General features: G+C 43.1%; 1 protein-coding gene across 3 annotated transcripts in view; it reads left to right on the forward strand.

Annotated features, from left to right (window-relative positions):
• LOC138503948 (lamin tail domain-containing protein 2-like) overlaps positions 1-25587 on the forward strand; it is a 510184-nt gene that overhangs the window by 397290 nt on the left and 87307 nt on the right. The window contains exon 8 of one of the 3 annotated variants that reach the window (XM_069624070.1): positions 15764-15909. The exons of 1 other annotated variant lie outside the window; for it this stretch is intronic. In XM_069624070.1, coding sequence (XP_069480171.1) covers positions 15764-15909 — 146 coding nt within the window. Of the gene's footprint in view, positions 1-15760; positions 15910-25587 lie in introns of all 3 variants that reach the window. One more of the 3 variants, XM_069624069.1, reaches the window with a different exon arrangement.

Consider the following 25587-nt stretch of genomic DNA (forward strand, 5'->3'; position numbering starts at 1 on the left):
TTGCAATACACACATGCTTACTCCTGTGGCCCCTTTAAGGCCAGCAGCCAACAGTCAGCTAGGAGTCACTGTTAGGCCCGCTTGCCAGGGGCACCTGACAGAAGGATGGTCAGAAAGAGAGACTGCTGAAAAAAGTGGGTGACGACTATAAGGGAGAATAGAGACTGCTTGAAAGGGAAGGCACATTTCAGGAGAGAAAGATATTCTTAAAGACATACCTGCTGTATAAAGGGAAGAAGGGGCTGAGAAAGCCCTGACTATCTATTTGATGGCAGCCCCCCTTTACTTCGCCTAAAAACTTCTACATTTCTATATTCATTTTAATCAGACATCACCTTCTCATGCATTTACTTCTTACCTTTAATTCATCTTCTTCACATTGTGAAGGTGGCAATGGATATGGTAAGGTTAGGGTTGGAGTCTAGGAGGGGCTAGGGGAAAGAATATGGGTTAGAAGAAAAGGGGGCATACACAAGGTGTCCCACTATATAATGACGAAGTGAATGTTAGAAGTGAAAGACAAAAGAAGTAAAGGTATGAAGAGGTAAAATTGACAACGTTAATGTATGGCTACGTGAATGCAGAAGAACTAAAGACACACATCCCTCCCTATTCAACAGCTGAATGCCAGTGAGTTTCTCAGAAGCACCTGCACTCTAGGAACTGCAAGTGCCAAAATAATGAAAGGCTTAAAATTCCCTGCCAACATAATGTCCCATTGGGTAACTGTGACATCACTGCAGGACATCAAGCTACTCAGTACCACTGGATGAGCATGGCCAATGATGCTGCCAACACTTCTCCTACTTCAGACTCTCATTAACAGTTTCCACGATGAGTATCTCCCACTGGCATACATGATGCATGCATAAGTCACAGTGGAGGCTATCAGGGTGGCGTGTGATCCACAATGTGCCTGTAGTTGTTCCGCTGCGTAATGTTGGCGACAGTACGCAGCAGAACAACTCCTGGCACACTGTGGATCACACGTCACCCTGATAGCCTCCACTTCACTACTATACACAGAAACTAGAGCCTACTGAATCCTCACCCATGAACTCCCAGATTTATCAAACACCCGATGAGGCAGTACCAATGGCAGGAGCAAGCTTTGCAATTGCCAATAACATCTTGCAGCAGACAACAAGAGATGGGAAAGCAGAAAGGACTTTTAAGGCAGAAAGACAGAACAAGCCGTCAAGGGAGGGACAAATCTAGTGTAGGGAAGTAGCCTGGTGAGAAAGATGGGTGCGAGTGAGGGACCAATAGATGACAGGAAGCTGGGATTGACAGAAAGAGTATGGAGACAAGAGCAGACGCCTTAATGGTCCACAGGAACAACAACTTGCAGTTCGCAAAACTGGCTGTAGAGGTTTCCATCAACCAAAGGGAAAGTTGGCTACCATAGGCAAGATGCACTGCCATCTCGTTTGGTGCTCAGTTAAGTCTCGACACACAGGAGAGTGGTTGATATAAAGGCTAAAATAGTAAAATGATAGTTCAAACAGCAAGGGGGTGAACATATCATCGGACTCAAATATTGAAAAGAACCCTAGGTGGTAGCGTTTCCAGAAGAAGGCCCGAGTTAGGACAGACCCAAGGAACATTCAGATATAGGTCTCCGGTGATACAGAAACCTCTGTGAAATAGTGAGCAATCGGGCATTTTGGAACTGTTGGCCCAGAAGGGCGAGGACCTGGAATGCTACACGTCCTTCACAATGATCTCAAGGAGCTTCATGACAGTTAGAAAACAGTTCCGCACCAAGTACCGGACAAGTACTGTTTGCTGCCGCTGCGCCCTTCGTCTTACATCTTTTGGATTACTGCAGCCGTCTCACTTCCTTAGCGGACTTTGCTGCAGCGAGTAGGCTTTTGCAAGGAGGAAGTCTTGGCTGGTTACACCAGCGTGCCTGACCTGAAAGGTGACTGTTCCTATCTAGCGCCGCTTTGTGCCAGCATTGTGTTGCCTCAATAGAAATTGTGTGCCTTTCAACGTGTGTGCCTTTCAACCGGCGTGTGTAAAACAATACGTTATAATTGTGCACACGACATTGTCAATTCACAATCACAGGCATCTAACTCCGCCTTTCGTTTTGTGTTGAAGGCACTTCCTACTGTGGTGGTCACGCCCTCTGTGACGAGTCACGTTGCTCTGCATTCAAATTGTAGCAGTCTGGCGCACCCGCGCCGCGCACCAAGTACAGGACAAGTACTGTTTGCTGTTCGCGGTGCGTGGCGCGGGGTGCCATGGAGTGTGTTTAGGGGGTCTCGCAGTATACACTGAGAAGTATTCTAGGTTGTAAGTATCTTAAGTATTGTGTTGATTGCGTGGGTTTGGTTGTGCCTTTACGTACATCATGGTAAAAAAACTGCGAAATGGGAAGAGATGCCTAAATGGATCACCCTCAATGTTGTCTGAGGGGAATATGTCAGATGAAGAGTCCACTCATGAAACGGTTAACCAAATTAGGAAAAAAGGAAAAGGTATAACCGAGAACCTGAGTGTTAGCTCGCAATTGAAACCTTTAGCGGATACAAATGGGATTGATCCTATACCACCTGGGTTAAAAAAAGTCAAAATACTAGAAACTGTAAATGAGGTTGACATTGTGGCCCAAATTCACAGGGAAGGGAAAGAAAGTATAATCTATCCATCAAACCCAATACACAATGTACCCATTACTGATAGCTCAATACTAGGAGCGGTAGGCGACGATTGTAATATCCCAACTACAGATATCTCATTAGTTGCCCCAGTAGTTCTAGCAGAACTCCACAGCAGAACACGTTTATCAAATGGCCCCTCAACACCTGCTGCAGAGTCAAGGGGCATCAGGGAGCAAGTTCATTTTCATGCAGCCATAGCCGAAAATTTGAACCAACTAAAAGAAACGAGGAAAAATGCAAAGGGATGGGGGGCTAGGGATTTAAAACATTCCGCTAGCTCACCTACACATGAAATCCAATTTAATCAATCTGACACAATTGATCCTCACTCACCTGTCTTGGGCATTGACCCGATACCATCGAAGCAAAGCTCTGAAAAACTGCATCATCCTACCTCATCATTCCCGTTATATCCACTAGAAGACACTCTGGTGGATCTAAATCCCCAGGAATTACAGAATCTTCCAGCCTTGACTAGAATCCTGAACTTGCTGGATAAGGGGCACGAATTTACCCATGGGGCGATCGGTGCTCTGAGTCTAGCAACGTCAGAGATCAATTCAAGAATATGCAAGATCGAAGGCTTTTTGATGGCTCAAGAAAAATGTCACACGTTTTGGGCTGAGAAACTCTTGTGTGAGAAGCGTCATCATACTGAAAAGTTAGAAGCAATAGTAACTGGAATAAAAGAGGATAAGTTGCAAAATGTAAAATCTGTAGCCTCTCAAACTGAGAATGTAGAAATAGAAATTCCTATTGAAACAAATTTAACTAGTGGGGCTAAGACCGTGATATTGAATCAGACTCCTCCGTATGAGGAGATAGCCAAATTACAACATGAAAGAATATTGATCCTAAAAAAGATAGTGCTAGCCGCAAATCTAATTTCAGAAGAAAGGATGGCTGAAGTACTCAACTCAAATGAAGCCCAAAAGTTATCTCCTTCAAGGTACGCTCCTGATAGTCCCTCTGTGCTTATAGATCTGATTGATCTAAATTCGGATCCTAGCGAGAGGGAACAGAAATGTATTGACGACTTGGCTGAGGTAGAAAACAGAAACCAGAGCACATTCTTTATGTCTCGGAAAACTAAAAAAATGCATGCAAAAGCATTGAAAAGACAAAAAAATGCCTCCCTGCAAAATCCCTTGACGTTAGCAGGGTCCGATAGGGCTGGTAATAATAAAGTAAAAAACAAAAAGTCTATGATAATAGAAAAACAGCAAGTAAAAAAGCAACAACAAACAAAAAACAACAATAAGTGCGCTTCTAAGGATGACAACAACATAGATATAATGCAACTTAATATCGAAAGTCAAGCTGTATTGGGTATAAATGACACTGGCCCTCATTACGACCCTGGCGGAGTGGGATACCGCCAGCGGTAATCGCGGCGGACCCGTCCGCCGTACTACGAGTTCCCTTAGCGCCATGGAGGTTTTCTCCGCCTGGTTTTACCGGGCGGAGAAAACCATGGCGCTAAGGGACCTCGTTGTTAATTACGCCGCCGTACTTTACGGCGGCGTAATTAACTCCTTCCCCACTCCCATTATACCCTATGGGGCAAGAATGGGAATGGGGAAGGGTAAAATGGGGATTGGGGATTTACCGCTCCGCCAAGGTCGGCATGGGGTGGTAAATCCGCCAACCCCCATGGCGCTATCGGCGGCTTTCCGCCATGCTCCGCGGTGCATTTTGCACCGCGAAATCCGCCAGGGTCGTAATGAGGGCCACTGTGCCGATAAACATCGTTCCCTCAAGCTCAGACGGGAATACAAATGAAAAGGGCTCAGATGATCCATCAAATAGCCATGATGTAAATATAATCGATGACAATGTGATTTCGTCACCTATTCTCATACAAATGCAGTTACAGCGTTTTTTTGAAAAAATTGATGAAAAAATTACTTCCTTAGTCCAAAAATCTCAGAATCTAGCCGACATCAGTGCTAATCGTTCTGCTGTGAACACCTTAGTAATTAGTGGTGTCCTGAACCAAATAAGTCAGGATGTGAATGAAGTTGCAAGTTCTCAGGAACAAAATCCTATCCACTCACAAGTTATGCAGGGAGGCCCTGATGCACTTCAGAAATTGCAGTCTACACCTCCTGCTGCATACATTGATGGTGAGTGTGCGGATAAATGGTCTTACTATAACACATTGGGGCCCGAAATGAAACTGGTAATGGGTTGGACGGTGGATCCAACGAAAGTAGATAAACCCAACTTAAATCGAGGATCTTTGATGAAGGTATTCCATCAAATACCAGCTTTGCGTAACCTAGTATCTAACGACATTGATTGTATTCGCTTACCGTATGTATCGAATGGTCGAATGCTATGCAAATACCAAAACACTATCATTGCTGCCCCAATATGGAAACATTCAAAAGATCTTCAATTGATTGAGTATGAGTTATCCATGTACAACTCATTGGAAAATGCTACACTCTTTGTAGAGTACCAGCCCTCAGCATCACATAACAACAATCTCATTGAAGAACATGTTAACCAGTTTGCAACCCTACATGAGAAAATCAGAATACAATCTGAATCTGTTGCACAAATTGCTACAAGCCTGGCATGGCTGGAACCTCTTATGAAAACTCTAATAGGTGACATGCCAGCCAAAGAAAAACAATAAAACAACAGAGTGGTTATAAATTCTTGGAATTGCTGTGGTTTCAACAATCTGGAGCTATGGTTTCAGAATATTTCACATGCACAGCTACCAGCTATAATTATATTGCAGGAAACTATGGCAACCCAAGACATTTATTTGGAAGGATATGTAGCCTTTTGTTCACGTGCGGTAAAGGGTATACAGGGCCGTCCATTTGGTGGTCTTGCTATCCTTGTGAGACATTTATACTATACTAAGTTGTTGCAATTCTACTCTTCTTCAGACATATTGGTTGTGGAAGTGTCATCGAATGCTCAAGTGCCCTTTCAGTTGATTATTATTGCACTGTATTGGAACCCAGCGACCATAACAATAGATGTGTTTATTGAAAAAGTGAACTCTGTATTTTTAAAAGTTGCAATCGACGCTCCAAATGCACAAATCATCATAGGTGGCGACTTTAATTCAAATCTTAATTCCAAAACGGTAAAAGCTGATATAGCGACAAATATCTATGAAATATTGACATTTGAAAGGGGGCAAATATGGAGGAACTTCTTGAACGAATGGGAATTGTATGCTGTACCCTTTGTACAAAGCGAGCATGTATATACGTGGTCCCGTGGCAAGAAGAGATCAACCATAGATTATTTGGCAATTTCGGACACGCTAATAGGAGTTACAACAAATTGTAACATCATACAGCCACATCGAGGTGATCACTGCATATTGGAATGTCTTTTAGATTGTAACTTACCGTTGTATGAAATTAAGCCTGCATTGTCTTTATTGGAGACAGATCGGAAAGCTATCTCCATCAGGTGGGATGCTCGCCTATATAGGCAGCTAAATTACCTGGTTAACAGAGACACTGTAAAAATAAATACCGAAACGACGACCAGTTGCGAGGTCATCGCATGGGAAAGAAAGAATGAGGCCATGATACGTGGTCCTCTTGATACTTTGGTAAAGGAACGCTCAATAGTCAAACAGCCTGCCTGTAGGAGCAGTTATAACGCAGGAATTGCATTGAGGAAGAAACAAAAAAACAACAAAATTCGTAAATTGACAAAGGTATCTAATGACACAGTGGGTTATGTAAATCAGAAAAAAAAAATCATCACAAGTTGTAGAAATTATGTTAAACAGTTGAAAATTGGTATATTCATCGAAACCAATCAAAAAATGATTTGGAACTTAATCGGGAAAAACTCCAGGGAAATTTGGGCAACATTGAAAGATCCTCTTCTAAAGGGTAAGCCAGATTTATGCTCGGCAGTAAGTGGGGAAGTCTGGAGCACAATTTATAAGACCAAGTATGCCTTACCACCGAAATTTAAGGAGATACTGACTCTAGACTTGGCTACGTTTCTTCCCTCTAAATGTCCTTGGGAATGGAATGATATTATTTCAACAATAGCGAAGCTAAAGCCCTCTAAAGCTGCTGGACCGGATGGCATCCTACCGTGTGTCATAAAGGATGACCCGATCTTATGGGCAAAAATTATATTAAGGAGGCTAGAATGCGTGTTTAAATCAAAGAAGGCGCCCGAGAAGTGGCTAACGGCGATTATAATCCCACTACATAAAAAGGGTCCATTGAATGATCTCAATAATTTTAGACCCATAGCGTTAATTGATATTTCTGCAAAGATCTTTGCTGCATTAATATTTAAAGATCTAAATGCTTTCATTATAAAACATAAAATTCTTTCACGATTTCAAACCGGGTTTCGTAAAGGCATGGGCACACAGTTGAATGCAACTTTGTTGGCCCACTTACTGAAATCGACTAGAAAGAAAGGACATGGTCTGATCTATATGGCCCTAATCGATATATCAGGGGCATTTGATTCTGTAATCAGACAATTACTATGGCAAAGGATGAAAGATCTCCTAATTCCAGCTCACCTGATAGCAATGATCATAATGTTACATTCTGATACAAACTACAGGATCAAGATTGACAAGGAAGGATCTTTAACACCTCCTATTCGAACTTATGTAGGTGTAAAGCAAGGCTGTAATCTCGCAGCCACACTGTTTAATTTTTATTTATCTGAGATAGCCACAATTTGGTCTGCGTGTAAGGCATTTTCGATCAAATTAGGGGACCTCAATTTGGATTGGTTGGCATTTGCGGATGACTTGATTATGTTTGACCTAACGCCCTTTGGGCTACAAAACAAATTAGAATGTCTTGTAGAATTCTGTGAAAATCGCAATCTTCAATTGAACCCAAAAAAATCCCATATTTTGGTGTTTACAAACAAGCGAAAGATTGTAAGATATGAATGGAAAATAAAGGGACTGTCGATCCCTCGGGCATTGGGGATGATTTATCTGGGATACAATCTGAATAACTCTGATTCTATCAATAAATGGCAAGTAAAAATTTCAATCAAAGTTATGCCACTAATTGCACAAATGAAACTGATTTAGTCAAGAATTTGCAACTTTTCTATGATCCCCTTGATTGATTTTTACAAGCTCAAAGTTGAGGCAATTATTATATATGGGTTAGACTTGTGCTACTTGGAAATTGGTCCCATGCTAAACAGAATCCAAGGGAAAATATGGAAGAAAGTTTTACATTTGCCTATGTCACTCCCAAATTCGCTTATTATACATGAACTAGGACTGACATCCTTGGCCACTAAATATCTGTGGCGTAAGCTTGCCTCCCATGCAAAAATGTTAGACCCATTGTCGAACTCCCTTTATGAAGATCTTGGAAACATGTTAAAAAAGGGTGTTCCAACATCTGTAGCTGAGGCAGGAAAAAAGGGTGATGAAAAGCTAGCATTATTAGCTATGGAAAGGGAATATCTAATAAAACGTCCTCAAGTTGTAAAGGTTAAACTAATACAATATGATTGGGCAGTGAACTAGACAAAATCGGGTCTTATGCCTTATTTAAAGAGTACGCAAGATTTCGACACACACAGTCACCCATATTGCCATATTTGAGTCTGTGCCCTGGTCACAAGCTTCACTCTCTTTATATGAGGTTTAAATTCAACCTCTTTCCAACATTAGAGCGTACTGAGAAATGGTCTAATTGTGTATTTTTAGAAGATGAAGGCTGCAGATTTTGCAAAAATTGTCAAAAAGAAACCCTGAAACATCTTGTTATACATTGTGTCTTCTTTACAAAAGTACGGCAAACTAATCTGTCGAAATATTACAACGAAACATCATCTTATCAATGTGAATTGCTTTGGATACAATGTATGTCGGGCTACAGAATGCCTTTGATTATAGATTTAGTGCAATTGTTATATGTCATCGAAAAGAACCTAAAGTGTAGGGAATTTCGCTTAGATAGATCGGTTGATGAGCTTTTAAATATATCAGCTGATGAGGTGGCAGTGCACTCATTATATACTTGAAAATGTTACAAGTATTTATATATACTGATGAGAAATCATCGATTTTTAACTTTTTGTATATGGCATATTTAAATGGAGGAGATGATAATGTGTGGGTATGTATAAGTATAAGGTATGTATAAGTTACATTTATCATAGTATTTAAAATGCGAACAAGGTTTTGCGTAAAGAACCGCTATGTGAGCTTATCTGGTATTGTGAAACTGGTTTTTATGGTATAATAATGTTTTAAGAAATAGTAACGTGATAAAGTAAAATTTTAATTGTTGTAAAGATCACATTTGTATCGAAAAACAACAATAGATAATAAAAAAAAAAAAAGTTTCGGAATGAATATAGGCCTGACTGCAGTGGCTGTGATGAAGAAAAGGTATCAGGAGTTTGAGGAGCTTCTGTCAAGTATGTGGGTTAAGGAAGTGATTGGAGGTAAGGCAGATCCAGAAGGTTGTCTCCAGAATGAATGGAGCGACTGCGTAAGGCAGCAATTTATGTTCTGTGACCTTTATCAGTAAGCCATCTAAATAATAAATGAGCATTAGTGATAGCAACAATTTTCAGCTAATAATTCTGGGAATACCCAGATACGCTAGCTGCCCAGCGACATGAAACTTGATGGCTTCCTATCCAAACTATAATTACAGGCAAAATCCCTCAGATTCCTCTTTCACAACTTCGTGTCCAAATTGGCAAGAAAGCAAAGATGGCAATCTACGAGTTCCCGCTGCAGTGCATAATAAGAACCCTGCTACTCCAGGAATCCATGATACCAAACTACTCCCTCTGATATGCACCCTGTAGGAGGCAGCAGGTGGATCTAATGACCTAGCACAAATGACCGCCTTCCAGGAATCACCTACACTGGTTACCTCTTCAAGCAAGCAGCATCTTCAAAATGGCATTCACATGCAAAGTCATCCCCCACCATAGCACCACTCTACCTAGCACAGAAACTTGGTCATCTTGGGAGGCCAATGCAGCACCAGCAGCATGAACATCCCTAAATTCAAAACTATGAAAAAGCAAAAAGGGAAAAGCAAGGAGGCTATCGAAAGCCCCAGGATCTGGAATAGCATCCCCTTCGCAGTGGCGTAACACAAAATTTGGGGGGCCCCCTGAGAGCCATGCTGAGGGCCCCCCCAACTTGGCAACAAATCATGGGTCGCGCCACACTCTGGTCTGGCCTAAATTACCACACTTGCGCAATATGCACTAATGGGCGGCTGCAGGGGTACGCCACACATTGCACTAGGAGAAAGATATAAATATGTGTTTTAATGCATTATAAAGCACACTTTCTGAGAAATATTGGCTAAAAGGCCAGGGCGTTTGCTGTTGTTTTGTACTATAACACCAATCCAAAAATCCAACAAATGCAGGTCACCAACAGTGCACAGGAACATTAATATAATGCTATGCCACAATTAAATCATGTCCAACTGGCTGCACAATGTAGACCAGTCTAGACACTTAATAACATATTACAGTAAAGCATGCCAGGCCACATTTAGACATACCTAGACTGGTTGCACCAAAATGCCAGTCGAAGCAATAACACTTATCATGGTCATTTTATCACAGATGCCCAGAAAAACATACAATGCTGCAGTAAGAAATGGCTTGACTGGCAGCACCCGAATGCCAGTCCAGCCAGGTGATTACACTTAGCAGGACTGATTTATTAGAGATGCCCAGTTAAAAAAGGGTCAAGCCAAACTAATAAATGGTTAGACTGGCTGCACCAAAATGCCTCTATAGCCACTAATACCACATATCATGCCTGCTTAGCATGGAAATGGATGACCATTTTGATTTATTGCATAATCCCCGTCTCGCACTACCACCACCCCCACACATCGCCTGTCCCTCTCACCCCCTGCCCCAATCCCCAAAATCTGCTTCTTGTCACAAAATGACCTCCACTTTATTTTCCTTGTCCCAGTCCTTACGTATGAGGCTCCTTGCCTCATAGGTAAGTACTGGGATGAGGAAGAGTGGGACTAGGAGTAAGGAAGAGTTCAGGTAACTAAGCCAGGCATTACCTCCATGTCCCTCTACTTGATCCCAGTAATTGTGTGTGAGTCAAAGTGCCTCACACATAAGTACTGGGACGGGGAAGAATAGGGCTATGAGTAATGAAGATTACCAATAAGTAACCAAGGATTAAACACAAATAGTGGTGCAAAACCATTGAGCTGACTAGGCTTCAGCCCTCCCCCCAAGCCCACACCCTTGACATTTTGGGCTATGTTGACTCGACCTGGCTGACCTGCAGAGCAGTTGCCGGACAAAACAGGACACAGATGTTAAATGGCACCTGGGTTTCCCCGTTAACAAAAGCCCAGAAATTACTAACATAAAGCATTTCACTGTAAGTACCTGCATTCAAATGCATAATTCTTCAGGAAATTGAAGTCTTGATGTGGGTTTAGTACTTGCATGCCAGGGAAGTGAGTGGAAGGGTAAAGAGGGGACAGGAGACCGCTTATTCTCACAGCAGTCCATACGTGGATGCTTTCAGATTTAAAGGAGAGAGTTAACTGCTTGTAACATAGATGCTGTACTAGAAAAGTCTCACTAGAATGCATAAAGAAGTTAGATGCCCCACACAAATAAGTGTGCCCCCCCCCCACCGCCGTGAAGTTAGCACCTCTCCCAACATTTAAATGGTTCGCACCCCCCATAAATGTAGGTTTCGTTGCACCTCTGAACACAAGCACACACACCATTCACCATACACATACGCACACACCCAGCCACCCATACATTTAAGTGTGTACCCTTTCACAGACAGGCACACCCAGGAAGCCACCCATACATTTAAACCTCCAGTTCATGGAATTCTTTGCTCACTGAAGCTTAACTGGTTGGCCTTCTATGATTTGACCCCTGCGGGACTGCTGCATAAACTTACTGCTTTTTCCTCATATGCTGAAGATAACAATTTGATAGTCAATGGGGGTAAATCAGTTAGAGTGATATTTTCACTAAAACGTAAGACGAAGGGGATGGGATGGGTGGTTGGAGTACCCCCTCTGGAATTGTGCCATTCTATTAAATATCTGGGCTTTAACCTAACCTATAACGTATCTCAAGGGGTTACTCAAGATCATATTAGAGCTAAATGTTCAGCCCCGATTTCCTAGATGAAGAGAATACGCTGGAGTTTGTGTCCATTTTCTTTGATTCCATTTCACACGTTTTATTTGGCCAAAGTAGTTCCAGTTTTAATCAATGGCTTGGAGTTCTCTTTGATCGATATCGGTCCATTTCTAAATTCCCTAGAGGAAATCATTTGGAAGCAAGGTTTGCACCTTCCTATGGCAACTCCCAATTGTGTAATGCGGCATGAATTTGGGTTGACCTCCCGGGCTACGCGAGTATTATGGGCTAACATACGATTGTTTAATAAAATGTTAGTTCCTCCTAAGTCTATGTTTGAAACCTTGAACACTTTGCTTACAAGAAATGCTATACCCTAACTGAACCAATTTGGAGCAAATATGATACAGTTATTATCTTCGCTTGGTACTGCACTTATTGCAAATCTCATCTTCGTTAAAAGAAAACTTTTTGACATCGATGGGTGCGAAACAATTCATTAAATTTGGACATAATCACTTTAGAAGTACTACAGACACTTTCCCAGGAAAAGAACATTGCTACGTAGACATATCTTACTTTTCCCTTTTTATAAAGTTTGCGGTATTTATGTCAGGTTGAAGTTTAATATACTGCCAACCCTGGAATACATGGGACCTAGAATATCGGTAATGGAGAGCTCTAGAACCTGTCGACTGCACAAAACGTGACTGTATCGAAAGAATCAAACATTTATTTCTGGATTGTGAAACTACAAGACAGGTTAAACACAGATGTTTTGGTCAATTTGAAGACTTTAGTGTCAGTGAAAGCGATAATATTCCTTGGTCTGAGCTAATGGTTGAAAATAGCTAACAACTTTGTTGACTTTACATAGGATGTTAGAGTTGGTTGAAATGTTAGGCATTCAAGTTTAAACACGTTGTATTAATAGTTTTATTTCTTTATATTTTAATGTTTGAAAGTAATACATTTTATGTATATGTAATATTTCTTTTCATGTTTAAACAGTGAAAAGATTTTATATTGCAAACCAACTAACTCATAAAAAAACCTTTACAAAAAATCGGCTTAGCAACTGGGTACATCATGGCAGTGCTTCGCAAATGGCTTTCGACTGACAATACAAGAGCAAAACACGTTGGCTTTTCCTATGTTTTTAACACAAATTCAGTACAAGGAACAAATGCAAAGACACACATATTGCTGATAAATCAACTGACTGAATGAAAACCTGGTTAAGACATTTTTATTACACTAGTAGCTGAGTTACAACTGCTACTAAACCATCATATTTCATAAGACTGTTTAGAAATAACTTTGTAATCTCCTTAACAGCAAAGAGCGGTCTCAAAGTGACCCCAGCAGTGTGTGTTTTGGGCAAGGAGGAGGTTGTACTGGGTGGGAATGGCCATAGGGACTGGTATGGCCATGGGCGTCCAACAGGTCAGTCAAAAACCAAAGAACACCCACAGGCTGTGTGTCCCTCCTCACATCCCATCTGCCTCATATCTCCACTTCCCATGCCAATAGTTTGTGCTTATAGGGAGTGCTTACAATGCTACTTAAAAGCCAAAACTAAAAAGAGAGCACTACAGGACTTCAGGCCTCAAATCTTAAACCATTCATTATGCATTTTTTAGGTACACGTGTGCCGCCACTCACTGCATCCAAATCAGGGGTAGAACTTTAAAAGCAGCCTCTTCCAGGAAGTTTGGGAATAAAATCAAATCTGCAGCCTATCCTCCCTCAGGTGGGTTGGTCGAGAGTGTTGGCCATGCCCAGGCGGATATGCAGGTCAAAGGTGCGGCAGAAGTAATTTGCCATCTTATTTGGCCCTTTGTGTTGATCTTTACAAAGCATCATCAGACCTGAAATTGGAAGTGGACTTTGCTCCTTAGTAGGGTTGTTCTTTTAATTTTCGACTGAATAATGGACTTGATGATTGTACTGTTTCCTTTTTTACTGTTCTTTCTCAAATAGATTTAAATGGATTTAAGTAGTGTATGTTTTGTTGTATTTTATGTTTCTATTTGTAGCGCCTCGATGCCTGCGGGCTTTGGTGCGATATAAATATATAAATAAAAAATAAACCAGAGTGAGCGTGGTGGACTGCTCCCTTATATCATGATGATGGCCCGCAAGAGTAAAGTGTGGATCTGAAATTGCTTGGTTTACTTAATGAGTCGGTGGGATGGGCTGGGGAGGCGGACCATTGTGCAAGTGGATTGACAAAGTTTTCACATATTTAAAAAAAATGTATTTTCATTTATTCACAATTAAACATAACAAGCAAAGAAGTTCAAGTCAAAAAAATAAAATGCGCAAGAGCCAAAAATCATACAAGGGAAGAAGTGAAAAACGATATACATTAACCTTATAGTATATACATTTCCCGCCCCCCATCCTCCTCACAAGTTATCTACAGATTATACAGAGACTAATACAGAATGGTTTTTGGGAGTTTTCGCATTTGATCAGATAGGATGTCAAATATCATTGCGCGAAGCTAAGGATTAGGACTCTAATGCACCTGATAATGCGATGATGAGACCAGACCTTTAAAAAGTCCTGATGTGCAAAACTGAAAGGGGCCTTGATAAGGAATTTTTGATGTGTTGTAAAAACTGTAGGCTGAATCCATTTGTCATTTTGTACCATACACTGCCATAAAGGAGCTCGCTCAGTCCACTATGGAAGTTTGTATGAATGTCCTAGGGTGCACGTAAACATCATGTGGGAAAGGAAGTGGCAGAATTCTAAGATCCAGAGATCCCATTGGCTCTGGCCACCAGTACGAAAGATCGCATTCCAATCGCACGCTGGCCCCACGCAGTGGTAGAAAGGTAGACTGTGGGAAAATGCACCACATTAGAAATGATAATGTTATTTTGGTAGGCAGGGGAATAACGTTGGGCAGAGTTCCAGGTTGCATCCTCAGGAGGAAGAGGGTATAGTCATTGATTTTTGGAAATCTTAAACAGCTGATTGAGCTAGATCCTAAGTGAGAATGTGAACAGGCGCTAGAGGTGAAGGCACTTTCCAGCCGGAGAACAGCGACAGTAACACCCATTACCTATAAGAAGATATAGCTGGACAGGCCTCAGAGCTTGCTAGTGAACCACTCACTTGCAAAGCATTCCATTGCTTTGTCAGTAGGCAGAGGTGGGCTGGGAACCAAAAGAAGCCCAGGAAATAATGTTCAAAGCGGTCTCTTATTACACATTTTCAGCAAGCCCAACCCTTTTCTTATGAGACAATCTGAAAATAAAACAGCTCACTGCACAAAAGAGGCACGGGGTGCAGAGGCCTACCCGGAAATCTCCAGAGTCCCCTATAGGCCAGTCCACCCTAGTCAGTAGGTTTGCTCTGCATAAATCCCATGCATAGAGATGAAGTCATTCCAATCTACCGAGGTGCAGGAGACTCCCCTTCGAACTCTTCTGTGGTACTTATGGTTTAGAGTCTTGTCTATTATTAAATTAATTACCCATTTTCTACGATCATGTTTGATGCTGGGTTAGCCTGTGACTAACCTTTTCGAATGATTGTTCATAAAGGAGCCAAGGCTCTGTGGCGCATTGTTTGGCGGGTGAGTAAGACAGGACTAGAACCCCTCTAGAACTCGTGTATTTAGGTTCTAGGCAGGCACAGTAAGAGGGCCTTTCAGGGCACTGGGTGGGGCCCAAACAGCTACCCAATTTTAGCAGTCTTGTGTCCCAGAAACTTGTTAACCACCTGCTGCATCTTTTTGACTTCCGTATAACGTAAAGGCCCCATAGGCACCGCCCATCTGTAAGGCAATGGAAGGTACCAAAGTTCATGTTGAAATGGGCCCACACCAGCCCAGACATATCTTCAGCCTTCCCTGGCCCTGAACCATACTCATTAGCTCCTGCCCCTCTTCTAACAGATGTATTGCTCTTTGTCATGATTGCGTGTGCCCAAACTGTCTCCTTGTCAACCTCTCTTTCTAGCAGGGCACGCCCGCCGTCCGCACCCTCAAGCCTTGGTCAGAGCACACACGGCGAAAAGATGGACAGCAGCAGCAGCACGTGCCTCCAGCAGAGCGCGCGAACCAGGAGCTGGGACTGCCTGCAGTCGGGGAGCTTCAGCGTGGCCTCAGGTACCGAGCACAGTGCTTGAGTTAAGCTTCATAGCTTTGAGGAAATGTAGTTTTATTGTAGCCAAAATAGGGCCTTGAATTGGTGTGTCCAACTTTACAAAATGGATTTGCAGCACACTTAACACACAGAGGTGCACGATAAGCAGTCTGGGGTGCACACCCAGTGCTTACAGCAAAACCCCTACACCTCTCTTCCCCACTAATACCGTGACCAGATAAAAAAAGAAAAACAAGACAGGCCATAGACATAGAAGTAAGACTGCAGTCAAACACAAACAGGACTCAGATAAAACTGTAGTCCTACTTGTCTGACGCTGCCTGTTGTGGGTGGGCATGTTCCAGGCACACTCCTATCATTGAAGAAGAGCAACCAGGGAGGAGAAGGGGAGGAAATGAGGGTGTGAAAAGCCTTCACGGAAGGGTCGTACCAGATGCCGATTTATTAATTGGATCCGGCATATATCGGGACCGCAGAAAACGCCTCGGGGCCCAGGGACGGAGGGCGATTTCCCCAGACTGTCCGGGAAAACCGGGAAGTCTGGTCACCCTACCACTAATCCATATTTTTAACAACAACATGAGTAACAAACCGCACTTTTACATATATAGAACAAAGAAAATAAATCGGAAGGGTCATTCTACATACACGGAGCTGACATGTTAGATATCTGCTTAGAACTGGGCGTAGGGTTTCTGAGACCCTGTGTTGCAAAAGGCCATCTGGCACCCTCATTTACATATGTACTGACATCATTATGAGTGATATCGCAGACCAGGACATTGCAAGATGTAATCTTTGATACCTGAGGACATCATGGAAAGTGACATTGCAAGACGTTGCCATGAGCAAGCCGAGAGAAACTTAACTTTGTGGTGTGAGAACTAGGAGTGGTCATTATTAAGCATGGAACAATGGGAGGGGCATTTGCCTTTCTGTTAACAGTGAAACCTGCTAAGTTAATCATTTCAAGAGACGCACATTTTTTCACATAAAACGCAATACAATTCGATCTTTTTTCCCAGGATCACATGCTTTGGCTCAGTGGTTAAACCAGAATTTGAGGCCAGTCTGCAATATAGGCATTCACCAAATCTTACCAGCTTAACTTTTTATAAATATGTGGAGACTTGTTGGTTCGAGGCAAATAATGCCTCGTTTTATTGAGATACATTGAAAAGCAGACAAATTACATAATAAAGTTATCTGACAATATATACTTTGTTACAGAAACAATCCGAACGAAACGAGTGTGCTTCATCTTTGTTTTTCCCATCCCAAATGCAAAAAAGGTTTCATGCCATGTTAGTCCATTTTTAAAATAACACAAGATCCAAGATTCTGATAACTTTTATTGGACCTAGTAATAATATTACGCTGAGATGTTAACATTCATTAGCTTTCGATGTTTCACAGATGACTTTGTCAGAGGGTGGTCACACACGAAAAAGATCAACAACAACAAAGACACAGCATCACCGCACTGAGTTTTTTTTGCTGCTAATTTCAGTACTGGAAATTGAAATTTACTGTGGGATCCTTCAGGATTGTCCAACTCCAGGCCTCAAGGGTTGGAATCCTGAAGGGTTTTCAGGATATCCCTCATTAATAGTCATGAGAAAGAATTTGCTTACATTTAGAATCCTTGTATGCAAATCTATCTCATGAATATTAATGAGGGTTATCCTGAAAATCCATCATGTTTCTGGCCATCGCGGGCCTGCTTGAAGCAACGGGAGAGGGTGGGCGATTGCTCTCATGACCTCCCATAATAATTTTTGCCTCGGAAGATTAATCACAAACAGCTGAAAAATAATCCAGGAGATGAGCATTTTCTATAATGTTGCTAGCAAAGTATAAAAGGTGAACAACTTTTAAACCTTAGACGATTTATTTGAATATTTCCTGCAGAGTACAATTCTAATGAGTGATTTCACAGGCATCGTGTCCAGACCTTCACATGGTCTTGTGGGTAAGTGTCTCACCCCTGGGTTTGTGTCCCAACTTTGGCATAGTTTAACAATGTCGAGAACACATAAAACGATGTGGGTAGAGGGTTCACTGGGACAAGGGCTTTTTCCAGATTTGGGTAGACATTTTATTGCTCTGATCCAGGATCTGGGATAATATGTCTCAGTTCCAACACTAGCTCATGTCACTGTGTGACCAACACCTGATGAGAGTCAATGGAACTTTGAAAGCTAATGCCTTTCACCATTTCAGCATGTGCTCCTAGCAGTGGGAGGCCTGTGAACAGCTGATCCTGCAGTGGACAAGCAAAGAAACATTTCCCTGTCCCGGACCATCAGTGTCAGTGTTTTAAGTGCGATACAAAATTGAGGGGGCAGTGCTCTGTAAAGGGGCTGTGGCCAAATTATGCATTACATGGCCTAAAAGAGGGCCAGTTGGCTTGGTCAAGGGCCACCTGTCTCACAATATACATCATGAGGCCTTGCAGACATGTATTTTGCATTGACATAGTCTCAAGTGGCCTTGTCTGCAAATTGTGCTTTAACCTACGCACAACAAAGGCAACACCCTAGACTTAGTCTTCACATCATTCCCCTGCATCACCTGTGCAGACCATCTCCCACTTGACTGGTCTGACCACGCCGCCATCCCATTTTCAGTCACCCACTCGACCACAGCTCACAAAGGTCAAGCTAAACTCCCCTTCACTCAATGCTGCTCATTCAAAACCTTCACAGTCAGTGAGCTAGAAGCAAACTTTGCCATCTTCCCCATCAAAGGGAATACCTCGGGACTCCTGGAATTATTCAGCAACTCTGCTATGCCCCCCAAAAATTCAGCCGGCTAAAACCAACCCATCTGCCCTGTGGTATACCACTGAGCTAGCCTCCAAAAACACTCAATCAGAGCCATAGAGAAACAGTGGCACAAAAACCATAACTCGGGAGACGTCACCAATCGCAAATATCTCAGCGGAAACCATAGGATAACTGAGCCCAAAGCTGCTTACTACTCCACCACCATTGCAGCAGCCCCTAATAGGAGTGAAGCCCTCTTTGAAGTAGTAAAGCATTGTACCAAACCCTCACCTGACCCCAAGGTACCAGCAACTCAGAAAAAATGCAAGGTACCAGCAACTCAGGAAAAATGCCACAGAATCAACACATTTTTTATTGAAAAAATAGACAAAATCTGAGAGACCATCTAATCAACCTCTCACAGCATTAGCAACCCCCTGCACCCGGCACGTAAACTGCCCCCCTGGACTGAATTCACTGCTCTCTTTCTCCCGAATCTCCTAAAAATGATTGCCTCCCTGAAACCTACTTCATACTCTGACCATATCATTCCAGCCTCCATCATTCGCTGCAACAAGAACGGAGGCTCTAGTTGCACCTCCACTACTGCTGGGAAAATCACCTCAGCCTTCCTTCTAGCAGATTCAGATGCCATGAGGTAGGCCCTGAGCGGTTTATACTATCTGCCACCATTGTTCTGCATCACTGTAAGATCTAGGCAGGGGGACTGCCTCCTCTGCCTTCTACACCACCAGCCACCTCCACGCCCCTCCCTCCCTCCTCCTACCAGCCGAGCCATCTCCCAATTTGACTTCCGCCTGGTATCAGTACTCAAAGTCACAAACATAATCAAAGGCCTCAAGCCCTCCCAATGCAAAGGAGGTGCCTGTCTGGCCCCTATCATCAAAGACTGTGCCCAGATGCTTACACCCATCATCAACTCCTCCTTTGCAACAAAAACTGTGCCAACTGCCCTGAAAGAAGCCTGGATCCTCTGGCTTCTAAGAAAACCTCCCTTGACCGTACCATCCCCACTAATTACTGCCCCTTCATCACCGTACCCTTCATCCTTAAAATCCTCGACCATGCAGCATATATCCAAGTCCAACAACACCTCGAGAACAACCACTGCCTGGGCATCCGACAATAAGGCTTGCAACCCGGGTACCAAACCAAAACCGCCTTACTGAAACTAAAAAAACAGTTAGATGACATCAAAGACTCAGGCAAACTTGTCCTGCTCCTCATGCTGGACCTATCAGCAGCATTCAACCTTATTGGCCACCAGACACTCTGCAACCACCTCGCCACAACGTCTCACCAGCAGCAACAGACTGGATCAAATCCATCCTAGCAGACAGATCCTCCCGTATCTTCATGGGCGACCATGATGCCCCACCGACACCACTAACCTGTGGAGTCCCACAAGGATCCTGCATCTCCCTAACCCTGTACAACATTTACACAAAACATCTTTTTTATCATCTGGATGCCCTTGGCTTATCCTACACAAACTATGCTGAAGACACCCAAATCCTCCTCCGTCTCTCTGGCACCTACCACCTAGACGATGCAACCATCAACTCAGTTTATGACATTGTCCAAAACTGGATGGCAACCCACCAGTTATGCCTCAACTATGACTAAACGGAGACCCACATTGTAGACACTCACTCCACCCTCCGCAGTATAGAGCCAGTTGACAAAGCATTTGACATTGACGGCAACTGGATGCATACATTTTCTGCAATCAAAACCCTGGGCATATACCTAAACGCCACCCTTGACCTCTCTTACCAGGTCAATGCAATTGCCTTCTCCACTGCCTACATCACAAAACTACTGAACACCAGCAAGCCTAATGTTCTACCCTCCAAATCATTATCTGACACACTAAACACATTGGGCCTCATTACGAGGTTGGAGGTAGCCATGGCGCTATTAGCGCCATGGCTGCCTTCAAACGCGTTCCGACTCCACCCTGGTGAATTACCGGTCCATTCCAAGGTTGGCGGGACCGGTAATTCCCCATTCACCAGGGCCATTCCCCATTCCCATTTGAGCCCCCATAGGGCTCAATGGGAATGGGGAAGGCGCTAATAACGGTACCGCAAATTGCCAAATCTTCACAAGTGCCAATACACCTTGTCCATGGTCCGACCACCATATTATACATTTCTCTATCACACAGCCAAACAAGCCTACAGCACCACGTAACCCACTTCCTCCTGCTGTCACAATGAGCTCACAGAAGCTCACCAGAGACAATATATCCCTAATCAACACTCCCCGCCTTCAGGCTCTTTTCACCACCTACTATCTCACTAGTGGATACCTACACTCCAATCCTCTCTAAGGCAGTTAACACCTTAGCCTCTCTGGCACCTCACAAAGCAAAGTTGGTCAGACACTCCACTTCTTGGGTTACCCCTGACCTGTTAGGATTACACACCCTGAAACGACAAGCACAGCTAACTTGGCTCAAAGAACCCACCGTCTCTGCAAAACAGGATGTCACCAAAGCTTCCAAACAATACAAAATAGCCATAATCACAGCTAAATCCAACTACTTCAACACTAGAATTAGCAATGCCAAGTCAGATGCAAAAGAAATAATATCCATATACAGAGAACTTGAATCCCCCGCAGTTCCCCCCCAACCATCACTAAAGACACGCTCTGGTGCTCTAGTATCGAAGAGGCACTCCTAGGCAAAATTGACACCTTAAATAAGAAGATCCTATCTTAACAAGCGACATTCAGTATAGTACCCATGACCGCTAGCAAAGCCCGCCCTCCTCCAACTCTGTGTCGCCCACCACTCAGTTCGTCTTCAGAGACCTATCCGAAACCAATGTCACCAAACTGATTAACAGCCCAAAATCCTCAAAATGCAAATGCGACATATGCCCTGCACCCCTTGCCAAAGACTGTACCGACATACTAACCCCCATTATCACCACCATCATAAACACTTCCTTCTCTCAAAGTACTGTTCCAGCCAGCCTCAAAGAAGCTTGGGTACTCCCTCTTCTGAAAAAAACGTCCCTGGACCCAGCCGCTACCTCAAACTACAGACTGATCACGACTGTCCCCTTCCTCCTAAAAATGTTGGTCTGAGCTCAGCAGTTCTTGGAGGACAATCACATGCAAGAGATGTGTCAATCCAGTTTCCGCCCAAGGCATGGTACAGAGTCTGCCCTGCTCAATTTAAAAAATCAATTAGATGACATTAGGGATGAAGGCAAGTCAGCCCTGCTCCTCCTCCTAGACTTCTCTGTGGCTTTCGACCTGGTCAACCACCAGATCCTCTGCTACTCACGCTCATTTCTTTCCGTCACCCACTGCCTGGATAGCATCTTTCCTGAATGCAAGTGTCATGAGTTTTCTCAGAGATCGCCAACGCCTCTCCTTCACCTATCACCTGTGGTGTGCCACAAGGATCCTGCAACGCCCCTGTACTCTACAATATCTTCACCCGGCCTCTTTTCCACATTTTATATTCTCTCGGCATAGCATACATTAACTATGCCGATGACACTCAAATCTTGATCCCACTCTCAGGCAACTACATAGAAGATTCCAACACCCTGAACTTGATCTATTCCATAATTCAGACATGGGTGGCTGCCAATCATCTCTGTCTCAACAGCGACAAAACAGAAATCCTGATTGTTGGCCCACCAAGTGCCCTAAAAAATCTCAACAATCAATATTCTGCCTTCATGATCGACAACTGCGCAATTCCTTTTTCTAACATCATAAAGACCTTAGGGGTCTACCTAGACGCTTTACTCACCATGACCAGACAAGTAAATGCCATTGCCTCCTCAGCAGCCTCCGCTACGAAAGGTCCTTAATGCAGCCAGACCCTTCCTTTCTAAACATAACTGCCTAATCATTGCCGTGCAATCATTGGCTCTAAGATAGACTATTGCAGTGTCCTATATAATGGCACCTCTTCCAGAAACATCCTCAAACTTCAAGTCATCCAGAATAATGCCCTGACAGCAGCCCTGAACATCCCGAAAAGATAATACATCTCTAGTGTTAGAAGAGACGCACACTGGCTCCCCATTCAGAAGCGGATCATCTTCAAAACACTATCCATTACCCACAATTGCCTTTCCAACACAGCACCACCATACCTCTCCAAAGTGATTGCCAAAGCCCACTCCTCAAGACCCACAAGGACCCCCTACAGCGACATGCTTATAGTTCCCAAAGTGAAAAGATGCAAAGCCGGAGGCTCCAGCTTCCCTTACCTAGCTGGCAAGCTCTGGAACGACCTCCCACCCTGCTTGAGGGCAGAGAAATCCTACTGGATCCTCCGAAAAGCATAAAAAATGTAGCTTTTCACCTAAACCTGAACTTCCCACCTCAGCCCGCTCGCTTCACCATGAACTTTCTCCCGCCCCACCGCCTTAAGCTTTTGTTTTGTAGGTTAATTACCAGTCGGTCCTGATTCTGTATGTTTGTATAACTGCCATCAAGTTAAACCTATTTTACCTATATCTGTATCTAACTATGCCTATTCAACACTAGCATAAGATTTTGTATTGTAGGATTATTGCCAGTTGGTCATGATTCTGCATGTTTGCATGATAACTGCCATCAGGCTAAAAGGCATACATTAGTTTTCAAAAATGGATTAGCAGAATTTGCCAATTAAAATATTCTTGATTAGCAAAGTAAACCATTTGATTAGCAATATTGTAGTAATAATTGTAATGTCACAAGCAGTTATTCGTACCCAATAAATAAAATAAGCATCAATACAGCATTTTTGGGTACCGCTGAAGTAAGACATTAGTGAAAGGAGTCAGACCTTGCACTTTCTTTAAAATTCGGCCAGACCTGCAGGTCCAGTTACTTAGTTTACCGACTTGACCTAAGAGAAATGCACTCGACACATGGCAACGTGTGACAAAAAATTTAAATGTGCTTTCTGTAAAATGGTGCATGTCACCACAAACCCACTTTGTTTGGCATACTGCTGCCACCCAGCAGCCAGCCATGCACAGTGAAACCTTTATTTGACATTTACTTCAAGCAAAGTAAATGTTACATTAATAATTTCAAACATCCCCTCCAAATGGTACTCGCCCTTTATTAAATCTACTTGACTATGCGAGTGGGTGAGTAGACTTTGCGAACCCTGAATGAGTGTCTGTAAAATGTAAAAGGTTAGCTGCATGAATTGGCACAATAGATATTGTAAAAAGGCTCTGAAAACAGTTTGGCTAGCTCTCTCCCGCAGGTTCTAATACATAATGCAGTCATAATTATAGAGCAAAGCAAGTTCTGGAGGCTAACTACAGTGTATGCTATTGCAGTAGAGCTGTAGATTTACAGACTAGATGGAACTATTGATAGCTACTTTGCATAAACTTCTAGTTAGCTTTGTGTATTCATTATGTAAGAGTCACAAAAGTAAGAGACTAAGCAGAGTAGATGACGTAGCAGGCAGAGGACTCGGGAAACTGTGAAATATTGAAGTTTGCTGCCCTCTCATTTTCAGGGTATCTGGTATAAAGCAACAAGGAGATTAGATAGAATGTCATGGATTAGGGATCAGCTCATGAGTTGAGCACTAGATGCATGCAACTAGGTCCCTGAACTAGGTTTGCCATCAAAAGCATTTGGCTGTGTTATCATGTACATTTTCAAAAGTGTTCACTCGTCAATATGATACATCATCCCCAACAAAATGAAATATAGTTGACACTGAGATTTAGATAAAGTAACCTAAACTTTAATGCAATTTAGGAATGGAACTGCAAGACTGTCTTTAAAAAAATATATAACACACACTGGTCTTTGCCAGACATGATATAGTTTGCTTAATACAATTATCACTCTGATTACTTCTGGTATTTAATTATTTGAAAAAGAAAATATCTTGCCTAGCACTCCCACACATGCCCTTGGCATTTAAGGGTGGATGAGAGAATTACTGCTGCACACTCTCTCCATTAGCCCATTTGAACTTGCAGTGAGCATAGACAAGAGGGTTGGCAGAGGGTAAGCGAGGAATACAAGGCGAGCTGTTCTTTCACTGAACAGGGTAACTTAAATAGCTAGCTTTGCTACACAAGTGTCGATTTTAATTAGCAAACCTACAGAATTGCATAGCAAATTGCTATGCAACACTGCTTATTTTATGCCTTGGGCTATACCTACCTTACCTTGTATCTGTATGTAACTATGCCTGCTCCACACTAGCTTGTCTAGTACTTTGTACCTGCAACAGCGCCTCAATGCCTACGGGTTGTTTGTGCGCTTTACAATTGAAATTAATAAATAAATACGTAAGCCTTTCCTCACTACTACCAACGGACTCATCATAGCCAGAGCCATCACTGGACGCAAACTGGATAACTGCAACGCTCTCTTTGCAGGAACCTCTGAACGTAACTTGTGCAAGCTACAAACAATCCAAATCAATGACCTCCGAGCAGCCCTAGGTTTGTCTAAGCAGGACCACGTCACAAAAGCCAAGAAAGACACCCACAGGCTGCCGATCCGTGAATGGGATAAATTCGAGACCCTCTCCATCGCACAAAAGTGCACCACGAACACTGCCCCGGCCTACCTTTGAGGCTGAGTGGAGAAATACATCCCCTGTGCCCTCTAAGATCCATGAACAGCCATCTCCTCAGAGTGTCCAACTTCACCAGAGCAACACCTAACACAACTGAGGGCAGCTGTGCAAGCGGCAGAGAGGCTGTAAGCAACACTGACGGGCAGTGAGGGGCACATGCAGGCCATGCAGTGGAAGGCACAGGGGATTGGACACGTCTCCTCAGGGACGGCTGCCCAAGGCAACATGGCCAAAGAAAAAGCCCAAAAAGCAACACAGCAAAGCAAAATTGAACAGTTTACAGTAAATGGCCCAGCGGCTTCACAGCC

The sequence above is a fragment of the Ambystoma mexicanum genome, chromosome 11 (genome assembly GCF_040938575.1).
Source record: "Ambystoma mexicanum isolate Mex_15411 chromosome 11, UKY_AmexF1_1, whole genome shotgun sequence".
In the NCBI taxonomy this organism is placed as follows: Eukaryota; Metazoa; Chordata; class Amphibia; order Caudata; family Ambystomatidae; genus Ambystoma; species Ambystoma mexicanum.